An 18,485-nucleotide genomic window follows, 5' to 3' on the forward strand; every position below is an offset into this window, starting at 1 on the left:
TGCTCTCACTATTTCTGGCTGTGACCTTTTTTCAGCATCTGCCATCTGTGTGACGCTGTGGAAGTCCTGTTGGGGCAGAGTTCACAGCGGGCTGCCAGGGCCTCAGCCACACTGGGCATGTGCACAGCACTGAGGCGATGACTGGGTTTATGTTACTCTCAGGAATGCATAAAAGTTTGTATCAGGTCTGTATTTCTTTGATCACAGAGACCACAGTTCCCGATTAGACTTGAAAAGTGATTCAGACCACTAGGGAAAGTTGACACCTTAGTTGTGTCCATCTTTCAAACTCCTGAGATATCTGGTGTCATGCTCTGACAAGTGGCAGTGCATGGCCACATCCTTGGCACACTCAGCTACCCTGTGAGACTCTCACAGGGCAGTCAAGCAGTTCCTCTCCCTCTGCAGTGACCTTATTCCACAGGTCATTTTCTTTAACAGCTTGGTGCTCTCTGTACGATGTTGGCCACCACCTTTCTTTTCCATGGACATCACCAGAATGGAGTCCCTGCCCTTTCTTTGGACTGCTCATGGCAGCAGAAGTGGAATGTGCTCAGAAACCAGCAGTGAAGGATTTTATTACTGGCGGCTGTGCTGAGATTTGTTTTAGTTTGTTTCCCACAGGAATAAAAAAACCCAAAGAAACTTAGCTGTGACCGAGCAGCCCTAATAGTGTCAGTTGATTTCTTCTTTTTTTTTTTTTTTTCCTGTCAATAAAGCCAAGTGCAAATGTGCTCTGCCTGAAAATGTGGTTGGTGTTTGAAAACTCATACAAATTGGGTATCCTTGAACGTATGTATTTTTCCAGTATTGGGACTTCTTGAAAAGTTTTTACCTCTGCTCTGGAGCCAGGCTGGGAGAGCTGGGGGTGTTCAGCTTGGAGAAGAGAAGCCCAAGAGCTCTAGAGCCCCTTCCATTGCCTAAAGGGGCTCCAAGAGAGCTGGAGAGGGACTTGGAACAAGGGCCTGGAATATCAGGACAAGGGGGAATGGCTTCCACTGCCAGAAGTTAGGGGTAGATGGGATATTGGGAGGGAATTCTTGGCTGTGAGAGTGGTGAGGTCCTGGCCCGGGTTGCCCAGAGAAGCTGTGGCTGCCCCATGCCTGGAAGTGTTCCAGGCCAGGTTGAATGGGGCTTGGAGCAGCCTGGGCTGGTGGAAGGTGTCTCTGCTCATGCCTCTCCTGGAGCCACTTTAGGCACTGGAAGGGGCTCTAAGGGGTTAGAACCTTCTAACTTTAGAGGGTTCCCTGGAACCTCCTCTTCTCCAGGCTGAACACCCCCAGCTCTCCCAGCCTGGCTTCAGAGCAGAGGCCTTCAGAGCTTTAAGTTCCCTTCACTCCCAAACCAGTCTGGGATTCTGCGAAGGGATGTGCAGACTCTGTCATAGGACCATGAACTCCTGTGTTCTCAGTTTCCTACTATGCTAAAAGTGCCAGCCATAGTCCAGGCTTAAATTGCTGTGTTTGGATAGGTTTATTTGCTGTGTTTTGGGAAAATACCTAGCTTAACTTTTGCTGTAATATCTAATTATATCAAGATTTCAGCAGCATTTAAAAGAAAACATTTCCTTAAAGCTGTGCTGTGTGAAGTGATGTTGCAAATCCCAGTGATGGCACTAGAAATGGAAATGCTGCAAAATCTTAACTGTGGGCATGTCAGGAACAGTGTGAAATCACTTTATTTTTAGAAAGATTTCTTTATCCAGCCCTCTCTTTGTCAGCTCCCTCATTTGTTACACTTCAAAGAAAATTTTGTGTCCTCTGATTGATGTGAAGCCTTTTCCTGCTGGGACTAGTGAGTGTGGCAGTTGAGCCATGGTGGGTGCTGCGCTCTTTTTCAGGTGTGGGCAGGAACAGTAGCAAAAACTCAGAAAAGCCCCTTATTTGCTTGGCAGAGAAGGCTTCAAGTGGCATGGGATTGGAAAATGCCCAAACCAGCTGCCACGTGTCTGTCTGGGGATGATTTTTGCCTCTAGGAGCACATGCACTGATCCTTAGAGAGGTTTTAACCACTGAATATATAACTGCAAAATAGCAAATTTAAACTTTCCTGCACACTGCCAGACTGTAAAGGAAAATGAATAATTAGAATTACTGACTGTATGTTTTGCTTTTTACATACCACCACCTTTTTTCTGGCCACTAAGGTAAAATTCAGATCTTGAAACAAAACTTGATATGGTTGCAAGACAGGGATGTGCACGGAAACCAAAGGCCTGACAGTCTGTGAAGAAACTGACAATGAATTCCTCCAAGGAATCTCCTCTTGCTCTTCACCTGTAGTTGTGTTGAGGTGGTTTTATTCACAGCCACTGGTTTCCAGTCACTTAGTGCTAATTGAGTGTATTTGACATTTGCCAGAACTCATGAAACTTCTTGTATGTGAACTTTGATGTCTGTAAGGTTGAGCTGGTTTCTCTGAAAGCATTACTGGCCTGGGGGTGACTTGAATGCTTTCTGTGTTGAAAAAATCCATTTTTCCCTGGGCTGTAAGGCAGCATGAGCTGTCTGTCTTGACATAAGCAAGATATTATGTAGCAGCTTAAGACTGTCTCAGTCCCGCCCTTCCTGCTGCTCCTGTCCTGTGCCTTTCATACCAGTGCAAGTGCTTGTCTGGTCCCACTGTGAGCCAGTTTAGCTCTTGGATCTCTTCAGTGGGGTATCAAATGAGTGTCAGTGCCCTTGCTGGGGGAGAGGGTCTGCTGGCAGGGTATAAGGCAGGGCCAGGGCAGTCCTGGCTTTAGCAGAGCCTGCTGCAAAATCCTGCCATGGCAGAGACTAAAGAAACCCTGGAGCGATCCACAGAGATTTTTCTGTCTGCCTTTGAGGTCTATAGTTAGGCAACACAAATCTCACCTTTAGCTTGCCAAGCTGTAGCTAAAATCATTTGCAGCTGTTTTTCCATGTCTCTGCTGGGGTAGGAGAAGACCTGGAGAGGCTCTTCCTGTAGAGGATTCTCTGACAGAGCAGAGGGGCCATGCCCAGCCTTCCCACCCCACCTTGCCCTTCCAGCAGGTGTGGTGTGAGTGGAGCCACCTTTCCAAGTGGGCCACAAAGTGATTTTATGTTTTCCCCCCCATTATTCAGCAGGAGAGTCCCCATTTGGTGCTGGCCATACCGTGCTGCTCAGCCACCACCAGCAGCCCTGCAAGGCCTGGGGGCAAGTGTCAGCCCTGGGCTGCAGGACACCACCTTGCTTTGGCTGAAGCTGATCTAAGGCTGCATCTTGGAAGTTTAGGATATGTTTGTGTTATAGAGATGATGGCAGAACCATATCTATATTTGCTTGTGTTGTGAAAATGAAATCTTTGGCAACTGCATTAAATAGTGCAGTGTAGCCCCTGATGGAGCTTCTGTCAGGACACAGGATTGTTAGCAGAACATTTCTTTGCTGAGCAAATCTACAGTACCTAAATTTCCATTTTCCACACAGGAGTGAAATGCTTGTGAACTTTCTAATTATGAAGCATAGTTATTTTGGGCAGGAATGAAAATTTCAGTAATTTAAGGGCAAGATTTTATATAGACTGTCTTGATCTAGTGCCAGGGAGTGCTGGCTGAGGGGGAGAGAAATTACATACTTAGTGGTCAGAATGACTAAACTGGTGAGGCTTGGAAAGCCAGTGCTGCTCCACACCATTAGAAAACTGGCAGTCCCTGGTTTTTAGTGACAGAAAGATTTTATTTTTAGTGTTGGCAGTTGATCACGTACTGGACTCATTTCAAGCTCTTCTCAGATGGTACAAAGCATTAGCCTCTGACTGCTGTTGAAATAATGGGTATTAAAAATCATGCTGGAACTAGTGGGATGACGATGATGAAAAGGAAGGGAGTAAAATGATGATCTAGAGTGAATTTTGAAGTCAGTCCCACATGGCCTGGTGCTGGTTTAGAGCTGTGTTGTGGGCTGTATACACAAGTGGCAAAGCAGTCAGTCGGCTGCAGAGGAGGAGCACTGTGGAAGTGGAAAATCAATGTCTTGGGCCCTGTTTGGGTGAGAGGTGAATTCAGTGCAAGTTCTGGACACATGAGAGCATAAATACTGTGAGCCTGGAGGGGTTCATAACACCATAAAACATCCTGAGTTGGAAAGGATCGTGGAATCCACATCCTGGCCCTGCGCAGACACCCCAACAATCTCACTCTGTGCCTGAGAGTGAGACCCTCCTTGAGCTCTGGCAACCGTGGGGCTGTGACCAGTCCCTGGTCCCTGGGGCTCTTTGCGTAGTCAGTCTATATCTGTGTGGTCCATGTTGATCTTCCTAGGTTTGACAAAATGCTCTTTGATTAGAAATGTTAAAGGAGGGGTGAAGAGCTGGCAATCCTGCGTGCCTGTGCCTGTCATCCTAGCGAGAGTAAGAGCAGAGCAATTCAGCTTTCTTCCCATTTCCCTCCCTTTCAGTATCACGGGGTGTGAGTGTCCAGCTGACCTTCTCTTTCCTTCCCGCAGTGGCTCCTGTTTCTTCACAGAAGCCGAGCTGGAAGTTTTGGCATTCCAAGGGCTGCCCGGGTGAGGGCAGGTCCTGACAGTCAGGGAGAAGCCAAGTGTGGTGCTTCAGCACTCACTGGCAGCACCATCACTGCAGCGCATGCAGGAGTCCTGGCAGTTCTAAAGAAGTCCACAGACATTTAGCCAAGGCATCTCTGCTTTAGTGCAGCAGGTATTTTCATCTAACTCCCTGTAAATAAGTTGATAGCCTCAGTGCATGTATGAAGGTGTGGGGAGTTTCGAAATAGTTTCAAAATGCAGCTTCTATTCAAAGCACTTCTCCACCTGACATTTCATGCTGTTGTTTCGTCTTGGAAATGCTACGTTCATGGCATAATTATGCCTCTGCACGTATTTCTCTCTTCCCATGTGCTCTGCTGGTTTTTTGTTGTGCTAATCATTGTAAGAGATTTGTTGTTGGTTTCTTTTGATGACTGACATGGATACTGCTGAGTACTTCTCGTTGTGTGGGGCTTTTTCCAATGGAAAAATCTGACATGCCTCTCTTCCTGCTTACATGAGAAGTATGACTCAACAGCTGTTAAAAAATGAACCTCCATAGCTAATTAATCAGACTAGAAAATTAATCTTTTTATCTCATTTCACTTATTTTCCCCCTGTTCTTTTTAAAACAGCATTTACCTATTTCTGCTGGTTTTAATGTGGTCATTTCAGAATTGGATTTGCCAAGGATTTTAAAGCTGGGTTGGTGGTACAGAAATGCCCATGCAGGGTACAAGGTGTGAGGACGCGCAGAAGCCGAGGCCGAGGAGAGAGAAGGTGCAAAAGCTCTGTGGTTTTGCAGGAGCAGCAGTGTGAGCTGTTTGTTGTTCCCCAAATCACTGGTGAGTGTAATCTGTACTGCCAGAGATACAGCGATCGCTTGGAGGTGGAATTTTTGGGCAGTCCTGGTTCTGACAGAAGCCCCTTAAGAGCAGAGCTGTGATCATGGGACACCATGGCAAGGTCATACCTTCCAGTGCCGACAGTCCGAGTGCTGACAGTTGCCAGGCTATTTTGGGAGTGCTTTTCCCTTTGTTTTCTGTGAACTCCTCTCTCTGTGCCCCCAGATTTAACCCTGATGCTGTTCAGCTGTCATCAGCCCTGCCTTTGTTTGTGGGTTTGAGGTACATGTTGACATCACGTATTTACTCCTGCCTTGCATTTGCTGGAAGATTGACTCCCTCTATCTCCTGGCTAACCTTGTTCCATATATTTTAGACTTATGACAGGAGAACAGTCAAGAAGTGAGTCTTGTCATTTAATCCCTTTGGCTGTGCTGTGACAGTGTGACTGAATTGCCCTGGCAGTACTTCCAGCCCGGTGTGTAACTGTTAATGGTGCTGCTGGTGTCAGTGTTGGCCTCTGGTTTGCAGGGACCCTTTCACCATTTCCAGAACTTCTCAAAGTGGTCTCATTACACCAGTCCTATAGAAGAAAGTTGTTGTGAAGAAAACCGTCTCAAAGCTCATGTTAAGGAATGACCTGGTAGATTTTGGCTCGAGGAGGGTTGTCCTGTGGCTGCTGGTCAGTCCTGGAGGGTGGGGTTCAGCTCACCCTGGTGTTGCTGGGTCTGTGCAGGTCTGCAGGCAGTGGGAAAGGACAGGCATATCCCACTCAGCTTGGACAGGCAACGCCCTCTGGGCACATGTGTGTCTTTACATTTTGAAAATGTGGATGAAACTGTGCAAGGCCAGGTGTGGGAGCACATAGCTGGCCAGGAGGAGCCCTGGCAAGCTGGGCTTAAATCTGTTTGGGCTCTTGTGCTGGTCTTTGACTGAATTTAGACTGTACTTACATGAACTCAGAAACCATTCTGCTTGTAGACTCCTGCTTTTGATGGCCTGTATTCACTCTGACTCTTTGCTTAGCACAAAGCAAACCTTTTAATAATTTGAGTGTGCTGTCTCCCCTGTCTGAACAAAACCCACTTTTTTCACCCCATATCTAATGCAGAATTTTTGGTAGCTCCTGGGTGGTGCAGCCTGTCACTCAAATGAGTCTACATCAAGTTTTCAGCATGAGGACATCCTTTAGGAGGCAAAAGCCAGAGGCTTGGGCACATAAAGCATCAAAGCTGTGGAGGTGGGTCAGATCTGGATCAAAATGACTGCACAAATCTATGTCTTTCTAGTCCTTTCACACAATTACAAAGGTCCCTGAATTTTCAAGGAATAAATGTGAGTGTCTGTGTATGTCTATATGAAAATATATTCACATGCTGATGATAATCCACACACAAATCCACAGCCCAGAAGGGTGAGGAGAATTCGCTGCTGACGCTGGAGACAGTGGATTGGGAGTCTTCTCAGGCACTTTCTAACTGCAGTGATTCTACAGTGTATCTGTTGCTGTTCTGTACCTGAGTGGCGCTGGGGTGTGTTGAGAGCTGAGTGCTCTTCAAGCAGTAGCAGATGGTCCCTGCTCTGAGAATCTCTCCATCTGAATTGTATGTGGCTTCACCACAGGGAAGGATGGAGTGGCCTTCTGGGCACACTGACGTGTGGAGAAAGGTCCTGAAATCAGTGCAAGAATGATGGATGTGTGGTTGTATAGAAGAATCTCAGAGATATTTGTCAATACTGTGACTCGAGATTTACAGAAATTTGAATCAGTGATAGAGCAGAGGGAAACAAACAGTGTCAGGGAAGGGTTGGGTCTTTAAAGAGCTTTGAACATGGTTCAACACTTGCTTTCTAGATTGGATGAAAGTCTGGTAGAATTAATAATGCAGGTTTCATAAGCAATCTGATTTAGCAGCAGCAGCATTTTGCACAGGGCAAGAGGTACCATAGTGCTGCGAGGCTCTGGAGGTGGGTGTTTCCTGGAGTAATCAAGAAGAGCTGAAGCATGGCCTCTCCTAGCCTGGCATCTCTCATACTCCGTTTCAAAAGCTAGCATATGCCTGAGCAGGCAGTTTGTATATTGCATTTACTTGTGACAGCTGGAACTGCCAAGTATGATTTCCATGTGGAAACCATGAGGATTGCTACCCAAGGATCTGACACGATAGGATTACGAGATTTTTCACTCTTGTGCGCAGAGAAATCACCAAGGTTGGGTTCTGTCACAAGACTGGGGTATTCATAGTAGAAACATGTAACACAGCAACCAAGCACGGAGCCCTTTCTGCTTTCCCCTTCCTGAGTTTTCCTGGTGCCTGGAGCAACTGCATGGCTTCTCCCTCTCAAATCCCAACCAATCACATAGGGAGCACCAAGGAATTAAATACAGCCAAAGTTAGCCCACAGCAGTTATTACAGGTTTCCTGGCTGGCTGATGCCAACCTTCTACAGGCTGCTTTATCTCCTGATCACATTACCCTGGCGGATGTGACGTCTTGTAAACTGACTTATTGGCTCAGAGGGGCTGCAGGGAGCAGTGCTGTGTGCTCCCAGCCAGGTTCCCCCTTGTTACAGGTGTTGCTGTTGGCAGGCCAGCACCTTGTGCAGGCACAGTGCAGGACGTGGCCCTGCTGCTGAGTGGCTCTCACTGCCATCCTGGGCAGAACTGTTCTGCCTGCGAACAGCTGCGCTGAATATTATTGATGTATTTATGTTAAACCACCAGCAATTGGGCAAGTTGTGGAGGAAACAACCATCTTCACATGGGTGCCTGTGACAGCACTGCTGGTGTGCAGTTACTGCCTGGCATCCGTGTTCTTCTTGGTTTGTAACCACTTTTCTCCTTGTGGAGGTGAAAGGGCATACTTTTTTTTCCTCTCAGCTGATCCCAGGCAATTTCTTAGGAATTTGTCAGGTGGTTTAGATGCTATCTTCGCTGCTATCCTGTGTGTATCTAGTATGTAGTGGAATGTAACATTAGTCCTAGGCTGGGGCTTTGCTGAATGTGATGCCGCCCTAGCAAGTGAGCACTGTCACACTGTTCACACCTTCTTGGAGCTCAATTCCTTGTCTTCTGAACCCTCAGTCTCATGCCATGTGTCTCCTTTTCCTCCCTGATCCTCCAACCTCTGTCCCAGGGGATGCCCAGGAGATATGCAAACCAAACCCTTGGCAGGCAGCTGGAGCAGATACTCATCAGGGCTCAGTGGTGCTTATGTGTTCTGGGTGCGTGGAGGAAAGAGCAAACACAACACCATTGCAGTAATGAGGTTTCATTCAAGATAAGATCACATTTTGTCTGGTTGCTGGACAAGCCTTGCCAGACAAGCCAAGTTGTTCTGTCCCATTTCCTGGTGTCCCCGTTTCCTTACTGTAATGTAAACTTCATGCTCGGAAGAAGAATGCCTTGGCAACAGCTCCTGGCAAAACTCAGATCTGCAGTGAGCGTCCCTGGCTGGAAAGGGCTCCACCTGTTCACTGCAAAGGGGGAAAGCTAATATGCCATATCTGCAAATTTTAGAAACTGAGCACTTCCTCCCTATGGAAAAACTGCTAAATGCTGGTCTTCTGCCAGGAGCTGGAGGAACACCATGAGCTGGGGATGGAGACTTGCCCAGCGATGCCTGGGATTTAAATCTTATGAGCCAACTTTCTTTGCATGTTGAGTGGGTAATTCTGGGCACTGGATGCGGTTTCCATCAAGGACTGCTAAAACTGTAATACATTAGTACCGTTCCAGAAGCCCTTGAAGTTTATCAACTGCCAAGAAAAATACAGGGATGGCAAGAGATTAGCCTGCTGAAGATCCGTGATGAGAGGGAAAGACACTCACCTTTACTCCCACCCTGTCACATCACCCTGAAGGTTGTGTTAGAGCTTGTACAGAGGCAGAGGATAAAGAAGGAATTAGAAGTTTAAAGACAAAATTGCTATGCTCTGTAGTTAACCTTGCTTTTAGCCTCTCCTGCGTGTGAGCCAAGCAGCTGAGGGTTAGCAAGGCCTGAAATGGAAAGAAGTAAACCTATCCCTCTCTTTTTCTTGATGCCTGATTCCAAGAGCAGTTTAAGAGAGGGAGTGTTTCCTCACATGAAGAAACTACCCACCAAAAGGGCAACATTACTTCTCAACTGTTTTTGTCTGTCTCCCTCCCTTTGGGGGCTGAGGGCAGGTGTCTGCTTTGTGACTGTGCTCCCCGAGGTCGTGGTCCTTACCATGTTCCTAAGGAATGATGGATCAAATAAGAGAGGAAAACTCTGCATGGCAATAAATCCTCTCGGGTTACTAAACTTATTCACTCTACTAAATTTAAGGTTGGAGGATTAGTAGTACTTAAAGGAGGACATATCTGCTGCATTACTTCCTCTTTGTCCTCTTCTCCTTCCTCTGGTAACCTCAGGTAACCCAGCTGGCTCAGCCTGAAGGTGAGCTGTACCCCTGGACCTTGGGAAAGCCATTTTTCCTACAGGCTGGCTCACAGTGCTTAATTTCAGTAGATTTGCTCAAGAAAACACACAGTGATGTGCTGGTATCAGCAGTCAGGCTCTCAAAAATTTTAGGCAGACAAATGTGTGTCCTAAGTACTTCTAGACAGTGGGAATTTTGTTCTTTAATGTGTATCTTGGTTAAATGATGGCATGTATGAAACTATTAATGCCATTAATGTATGTGCAAGTATGAGTTCCCTGATAGCACCATGCTAATTAGTTGATACACACGGAAATACATTGCAACTCCTAAAAGTTGCTATTTAATCTGTTGTAGCATTTTTAAAGGCTTTCTAAAGTTCTTAAAGTTCAGAAGATCTTTAGAAGTTACCAATTTTACTCATTATCCAAGTTGTTGACCTCATAATTCTTGCTCTGAGTTGTGTTGAACGTGTCATATCATGTTAAGATCTGAGAAGTGTGTTCTTTTAGGGTGTCTGACAAAAAAATTATGTAAATAATCCCTTGCCTGATAGTTTCTTACATGACACAGTGAAGAGATTTTCAGAGCTGAGCAGGAGCCAAATGCTGGTTTTGGAAACTGCTTTTCCACCTCACTTTTTCAAATCTCAGCCAATGTAATTAGTTGCATGTAATGATACAACACCACAAAACAGCCTTGCATTTTGGTATTTGAAGGAGGCAAGGTCATAGCTACCACTTAAAAAACTGTTCATGTTACTCCACTCTGTCTCAGTTCCATTCCTGTGTGTCATCAGCTCGTACTAAAATCAGTATTTGCCAGGCAGTTTTCCATGGCTGGATCACATATGTGGAACAGCAGCTTTTCCTTGATCAAGTGCATTGAACAGCAACTTTTTGTGAACTACAGAAGAGTGGAGGAGGGTTATTTCTCTTACATCTTAAAGAATACTCTGCTGCTCCATTAAGGAGTAGCACTCCACCTTTGCATTTGGCTTTCTCTTGGCGGTAAGTGCAGACAGCAAATGGTCCTGGCTCCCTTGGGAGTCCCTGCTGCTGTCAGCACCCACAGAGCCCTGACTCCTCATCATCAATTGCTCTGTGCAGGAGCCAGGAGGGGTAAATCACTGCAGATTTCAATGTAGGAGCAGGTGGGGATCGATACCATTACCCTGCTGGTTCTAGCGTGCCTTCCATCAGAACCAGACAGGGTAGGGACCAGCGCAGTAGCAAGACCAATAACAGGGAGAAATTTTAAAAAGTGACAGGGGCTCTTTTATGCATTTAAGCTGGCATTTAACTTTAGAGTTCAGTTTATCCAGTGGCTTCAGCAAGAACTGTGCTTTTCCCTTGGCTGATTCCCAGACTACGCAGATGTAGTGGGTGTATTTGGTAAACAATGTAAATACAATTCTCTATCAAATATGTACAAAGCTCACGCTCTAGAGACATTCTTCAGTCTACATTTAGATTCACACTCGAGCTATAGGTAACACTTGAGCAAATGCAGAGCAGTGAGTGTGCACAGGCAGGAACCATCCATCCACCTCACTGCCTTGGCTGATAAAATTCCTCTGTGAGGCTCTGGTGCTGTGGGCAGCCAGGAGGGATTGTGCCCAAAAGAAAAGCACTGCGTGGGCGAGCCTTTCCTGGCTATTTCTAGAGCAATATGCTTTTAGATGAAGTCAAGACTGGTGCTGTTCCCAGGTCAAAATGTAAGTAACTCATCAGGAAGATGTTAAATGCAGTTTATTTGAAGTGTGTTGGGAGAAAGCTTGAAGTAAATCACAGTTACTGTGAGTGGCAGTAAAAGAGAGATTACATCTGAGTTTTGCAGGATCAGACTTGAATTCTCAAAGAATTTTTCCTTGAGCTGAGGAGGGATTATTATGGATCCATGTGTTTCTGCAGACAGAGGACATTCATAAATTTGTTTGTGTAGTTTGCCCAATTATGTAAGTCAGGTGTTTATCCCTTCTACAGTATGTCTTAAAATTAATCAAATGCATATTGGGCACGCAGTAGTTCTCGTGGACAGTAGCAATACTTGGCTTTTGTTTCCTGCCCTAATCCCTTGCTGACACTTGGAGGCTACATGTGTTGCTGAAGTAGAAGGAACAAATTTCAAGAAAAATCCAGATTAGATTGTGAGAAGAATTAGCCACAGAGGATGGTGAAGCACAGAGATAGCGAGTCTCCATCCCAGCAGACTGAACTGAAGCAGGCCCTGAGCAGTGTGATCTAACAAGATTTAGCCCTGCTTTGAGCAGGGGGTCGGACCAGATAAATTAAAAGAGGGCCAAAATCTTGCTCCTGAGGCTGGTGTTAGAACCTGGTTTGCATTCCCATCTCTAAGATGTAGCCGTGTCCTGCCACATCATGCTTGCACCTGGGGCTCCCCCAACCTGATGGAGATACTCTTCTGTCCTCAAGATTTTTTGTGTCGGGTTTTTTGTTTTCTTTTCCCGCAGTTTTACTGCTTGAAATAATCTAAGAGAAGCCCCTCAGAGCGGGGTTTACAGGACAAAACTGTTTGGGCCTGAGGGTGGGAGAGTACTGAGAGCAGGGGGGATGGAGCCAGTCCAGATGGGGCTCAGCCATTCTGGATTTGGAGCAGCCTCTGAAGTAAACAACTTCTAGATTTCTGTTTGTGCTTTTCTGGTCAAGGTTCAGGTAAACCAGTCTAAAGCAGGGCCAGGAAGCATGCTAACGCTTCAGCTCAGGCTCAGTTGGGACTCGAGCCTGCTCCTGGGGCATTCTTTCCTAGTGCCATGGATGTTCCTTGTGTTATCTCATGTTTGCCAAGTACCTGCACTACAAGTTAGTTATCTGGAGTATGCTTCCTTGGAGGTTTCAAAGCTGGGCTTGTGCATGGCTGCTTGTGAACCAAGCAAATGGAAGAATGATGGTGTCCTAAGCAGACAGCTTGGGATTTGCACTGAGAATCCTAGAGTGTCCTGAGTCAGAAAAGCTCCACAAGGATCATCCAGTCCAACTCTCCTTGCAATAAAAATAGCAAGAGCTGGTTGTCCTGGTCCAGGACATGCCTCTCTTTTGACATGAGCAATGCAGCAGAGATGAACATGTTGATTAACCAGGATTGTTTCTTTTGGGGGTGTTTGGATATTGGTTTGAGAGGATTTCCTCATTTTTATTCCTTGCTGGGACAGGAATGAATGGATGGTCAGTGCTGCTCATTTTAGATGGGTCATTTGAGAGTCACCTGACTGCTGTAAACAATAGATGTGCCCACACCAAGCTATGCAAAAGGATCGAATGTTGGGATTTTGGAGGAATTCTGAACAAGCTGTTTCCTGTGTAGTAGTGAGGAGCTGTGTTTCTGCCTGGGGATGGACATGTAGTACAAAGCAGTCCTTGCACCTCCTGGCCATGCCCCGTGCTTCCCAGCAGAGGCACACACATTTGTATGTGTGTATTAAGTTGCCAGCTCATCCTTGAATAGCAGCTTCCAGTGAGCTGTAAATGCATTGCAGAACGTGCTGGAGCCAGGAATTTGAGGAAGGAGGAATTCCACCCAACAGAACTGCTGAGACTTGAAAATCAAGCTAGGTTTTCTTCTGGCAACTTCAGAGAGCTCTCTATAAATGCAGGCTCAGGAATGACTACAGCAGCTAATCAAGGGCTGTCATTCTCTTCAGCAGCTCATGGGGCTGTAGAACAAACAGGGAAAGTTTCCTCTGTTAGACTCAGGAAAACAAAGAGATACTGCTGAGTAAAGAAGTTATTAAGTTCTCCAGAACTCTGCTTTTGCATTGATTACCTCTGTAACTGAGCTGCTTTAGTCTGGCTCCTGGACCTGCTGCTTTCCTTTCGTATCCCTGCCCCTAGTGAGGCCTCATTGTGTTCACTATTACAACTTTTATTCACTGACATTTTGAGGACCAGTATAATCTGAGTAAATACACAGCTTGCATTGCTTAGAGTGATTTGATGCTGTACCTAAAAGTGACACAGATCCATCATTTCAGTGTCCCTGCTGTGGGGAGGGAACTGTGTGGGAGAGAGGAAAGAGATCAGTGGTGAAAAGTGAAGTTTGAACAAATTAAAGAGGTTGTCCATCTGGGAACTCTGAGTTACAATTAATTTTTGAAAGTTCTGAAATTAATTTGTTTTAGTTCACAAATTGAAGTTACCCTGTGCTTTGAGGTGTGGTTGCTCACAGCATGGGAAGTTCAAGCCAGATTTGGCCTGCTGGCAACAAGCTGCCAGTGAAGGTTGTACTTTTGATTTAACACCAACACCAACATGTTTTTTTCTCTCTTCTTTTTCCCTTCAATCCTTCCACCCCCTGGACATCCTCTCCCATCTTCTCTCAGGCCTGTATTGATGAGAACCTGGACATGGTGAAGTTCCTGGTAGAAAATGGAGCAAATGTGAACCAGCAAGACAACGAGGGCTGGACCCCTCTTCATGCAGTGGCATCCTGTGGCTACCTGAACATAGCAGAGTGAGTGAGTTTGGGGCTGTTCTGGGTATTTATAACACTTCCCTGTGCCTTTCTAGTCAGAGCAGGTACGCAGGTGCTGAATACTCTGAGCCTTGCACGATGCTTTGGAAAGCAATGCTGAAAATAGGCGCTTTTCTCTTGGTATTGAATTCTGAACTTCTGAGGATTAAGGTGAAACCTTCAACTGATTGCCTTTGCTGTTGCCATTAGACTTTCTTATGAGATTCATTAGCTACTTTAGCTAAAATGCCAAGCAAAAAGGAAATGGGACAGCTGGTACACGGATGTGTAGTGAAGGATGTGAGCGTGCTGAGGCCCTGGCACAGGCTGCCCAGAGCAGCTGTGGCCACCCCATATCTGGAAGTGTTCAAGGCCAGGTTGGACAGGGCTGGGAGCAGCCTGGTCCAGTGAAGGTGTCCCTGTCCATGGCAGGGGTGGCACTGGATGGGCTTTGATGTCCCTTCCAGTGCAAACCAGGCTGAGATTCCATGCCTGCATTTACTTACCACAGACAGATGGGTGTGAGCAGTGCTGTGGTTAAGTGGGGACTTTGAAGTTCAGCTGTCAATCCAGCACCACCAGGGTGTTCACAACTAAACCTCAAGTGCCACATCCACTCATTTTTTGGACACTTCCAGGGATAGTGATTGCACCACGGTCCTGGGCAGCTGTGCCAGGGCCTGACCACTATTTCTGAAAAGAACTTTCCCTCAGTCTCCAGCCCGAAGTTCCCCTGGTGCAGCTTGAGGTAGTTTCCTCTTGTTCTGTCCCTTGTTGCCTGGGAGCAGAGCCCGACCCCTACCTGGCTGAACCCTCCTGTCAGGGAGTTGTGGAGAGTGAGAAGATTCCCCCTGAGCCTCTTTTTCTCCAGGTTAAACATCAACCCTTTATTCTTTATCAGTCATACCATGCTTATATATTTAGTCCACCACAGCAACCAGAAAGTTTCCAAAATTTGAATTAAGATAACTATTTCCGAAATTCATTGAAAATAAATTATAAAACTAGGCAACCTCACCCTCCTATATTTTTGTGCTTAAACAGGTACTTCTTTTACTTCTCAGAATTTTACTGATTAAAAGATGTATAAGCCGAAGAAGATGTCTGTCATTCCTCAATGAAGTCTTAAGTTGCAAGAGGACAAATTTAAAAACTGATGATACTTGATACCTGAGGCTTTTTTTTAAATCAGTATAATTTCCTTTTCTTAAAAAAAAAAAAAAAATCAACCAGATTAGTGCAAGAACAGGGCTATTTAAGTAACTATGGGGAAAGAAAAACTGTGAGCCCCTGAGCAAGGACTTTGCACTTACAGTGAACATTTTTAGTCTTGAAATTGGCTAAGAAGATGGTCCTCATTGGTAATTGAACTTGCATGAGAAAGGCAAGTGCTTTGTGGTGCTGTTAATTGCCCGTGTCACTGCTCTGAAGCCAAGCACTCGAGGTGTGACGTGCTGGCCTGGCTGTCCTTGCTGCAGGTTCCTGATCAGCCACGGCGCCAACGTGGCTGCAGTGAACAGTGAGGGGGAGGTCCCGTCCGACATCGCGGAGGAGGCGGCCATGAAGGACCTGCTTCTGGAGCAAGTCAAGAAACAAGGTAAATGAAGGGCTTGAACATCTCAGAGTGGGGCCTCTGAGAGTTTCTGTATGAGAATTCTGCTGCCTTGTTGCCTGTTGGTGAAGAGATCTGAGATGTGGCCCAGGAAGCGGCAGACAAATCTTGCTTTGCTATCAGGACAGTAGAGCAGATGAAGGACGTTTGTGGTCTCTGTCCTTGGGATTCTTCAAAGCAAGGCACCACAGTCCTGAAATCTGATTCATCAGATCTAGTTACTTTTAAAGTGAGATTAAATTCTGACCTCTGATATCGATGAAAGGTCTTGTTTCACTAAGGCTTGATAAAACCGAGGTGAGATTTATGGGACTGCCAAAGGCAGGGACCAGGAAATGAATATTCCAGGCCTGGAGTGACATGCTTTATCCTAATCTTTCCCCTGATTTCTCCTGCCATATCCCCTTTCTCATCAGGTGTGCCTGGTTGAGGGGCTGCTCTCCAGGCTGTCCCTGCACAAACATCCCTGGCTATAGTTTTGGACTGATGTTAAAATAAAGAGATGCTTTATCAGTCTAAAATGTTCTTTGTACTCAGACAATTCATTTGGGAGTTTCGTTGGTTGAATGTTTGCGTGTGTGTATGAGAAGTTTAAATCATGTCTATGAATTTCATCAAGAATATTGGAAAAAGAGCCCAAGGAATTCCTGGAACTTCCATCCTTGGACATAGTCAAGGCTCAGCTGCATTTATGTCTGAGCTTTATGTTTGATCTGGCTTTGAAGTCACCCTCCTTGGAGCGTGTTTGGGATACAGGTACCCAGAGACTCTTTCCTGTCTGGATTATTTTATTCCTGCAGGTTTTGGGGGGCTTACTTGCATGCAGGATTGAATCCAGTCGCTCCATCAGATACATTCTGACACATGGTGGTGACTTTATTTTTTAAGGTGTAGTTAGAAAGGAATCAGTCCCTTACTGCTTTGTCACATGTGTTAATGTTCCAGGGCCACCAAATTTGTCAGGCACAACTTGCCCTCAGAGAAGCCAGCTTGGCTGTCACCAATCACCTTATTTTCCATGAGCCTTAGCACAGCTTCCAGGAGGATCTGCTCCATGGTCTTGCTGTGCACGGAGGAGAGCCAATTGGCCTGTGGTACCCCAAGTCTTCCTCTTTTCCCTGTTTAAAAATGGGAGTTATGATTCCAGTTTTCCAGCCTGTGAGAACTTGACCAGACTGCCACAGCTTCTCAAATATGAGAGTGACTTAGGCACTTCCTCTACCCGCTTCCTTGGGACCCATGGATGCATCTCCCCAGGTTCCGTGGACTTGTGCACCTTCAGGTTCCTTAAATGGCAATAATGTGGTTGAAACCTTGCAAGACATCAAGGCAGTGATTCTGCCTCACCTGCGAGTGTTTTGCCTGGCACTTTTTGGGATTCTGCTTGCATTGCCTCACCACATTAGTGGCAACCTGCTAAGATGCCCTGAAACAACCATCTGTCTCCACCGAGAAGATTCCCATCACACAGTTTACAGGATCATAACTGCTGGAGGAAATGGGGTTGAACTTTAAATAAGCATCTGTCCAGCTCCACAGCCTGTCCTCAGTAGGGGCTATGAGCAGATGCCTGCTGCAGACTGTAACAACAGCTCAAGTGTGCACAATTCCCCTCCCAGCCTCCAGCCACTGTGCCTCCAGAAATTCCTGAGCCAAACTGGCTTTCTATGCACTCGTGAGTGCCCCGTGGCTTTCTGTTTCCTGAGCTCGTGCAGCCCTCCTTAGGAACTCCAGCATGTTCAGCAATTGCGTGTAATAGCTAAAAACTTGTCTAGGCCTTGGTCTGAAGCCAGTTTATTTCTGATCTTTGCAAAATCCTGCAGCAGTGGGTCTCACAGCTCAGACTCTAAGTTGTTTTCCTTGGTTCTGTTTTAAACCTAATGCCCCAAAATTTAATTGCCAATCATGTCATTCTTATGCTGGAAGTAATAATCCATAGGGATGCTTGTTCTTCAGGATCCTTCTTGATTTTTGAGATTGGTACCTTCTAACTGTATGTTTTCCTGAGTCTGAGTTCTACTCTGATTAATCGTGTTTGGATCGGTATCAATACTTGTGATTGATATATTGTCCTTCTGTGATCTCATTACTGTGAAGGCTCCACTGAGGAAAACAAGTCAAAGTTGGTTTTGCCTCTCATTGGTTTAATGACAGCTGACACAGTCTGTCAGCCAGACACACCTCCCTCTCCCCATCATCCCTCTGCCTCTCCACATCTCTGCCTGCTCCTGAGCAGTCACTGAGGCCATCAGAGTAGATTTCTTCTGGCCTTCGAATGCCAAAATTATTTCAAATTGTGTTTTGTCAGAATGTGTGTGTGTCAGAATGTGTGTCAGAATACTTCTCTCAGTATTGAGTCATGCTTGTCATGAATGCCTCTGGAGCAGTGCAGATCCCTGAGTGTGTCACATACAGCGTCCTGAACATGGAGTGAGCACACTGTGGCATCACTGTGCTCTTGTAGGATCCTCACCCCTTCCCTGTAGTTTATACCCTCACTACACGTCCATTCAGTCAGTTAAGCTGTTGTTCACGACTGTTGTTTCAGTCTGGGATGCAGCCCGTGTAAACTCAATCCTTCTACACTTAATGCACAGCTGAGCTTTTAATTATTTGGACTGGGTTGCAACCACTGGCCCAATTTTCAAAATTTTTAACTCAGACAG

General features: G+C 46.0%; 1 protein-coding gene across 10 annotated transcripts in view; it reads left to right on the forward strand.

The window, feature by feature from the left end:
- The window catches only part of PPP1R12B (protein phosphatase 1 regulatory subunit 12B), a 132,634-nt gene that overhangs the window by 21,044 nt on the left and 93,105 nt on the right, over window positions 1-18,485 (forward strand). For all 10 annotated transcript variants that reach the window (XR_005703984.2, XM_040085701.2, XM_040085695.2 and 7 more), the window contains exons 2-3: window positions 14,077-14,207; window positions 15,686-15,804. Coding sequence is in view for 9 of the 10 variants with exons in the window: in XM_040085701.2 (XP_039941635.1) it covers window positions 14,077-14,207; window positions 15,686-15,804 (250 nt within the window). In the remaining variant the exon portion in view is untranslated. The remainder of the gene's footprint in view (window positions 1-14,076; window positions 14,208-15,685; window positions 15,805-18,485) is intronic.

Source organism: Hirundo rustica, chromosome 24, assembly GCF_015227805.2.
Source record: "Hirundo rustica isolate bHirRus1 chromosome 24, bHirRus1.pri.v3, whole genome shotgun sequence".
NCBI lineage: Eukaryota > Metazoa > Chordata > Aves > Passeriformes > Hirundinidae > Hirundo > Hirundo rustica.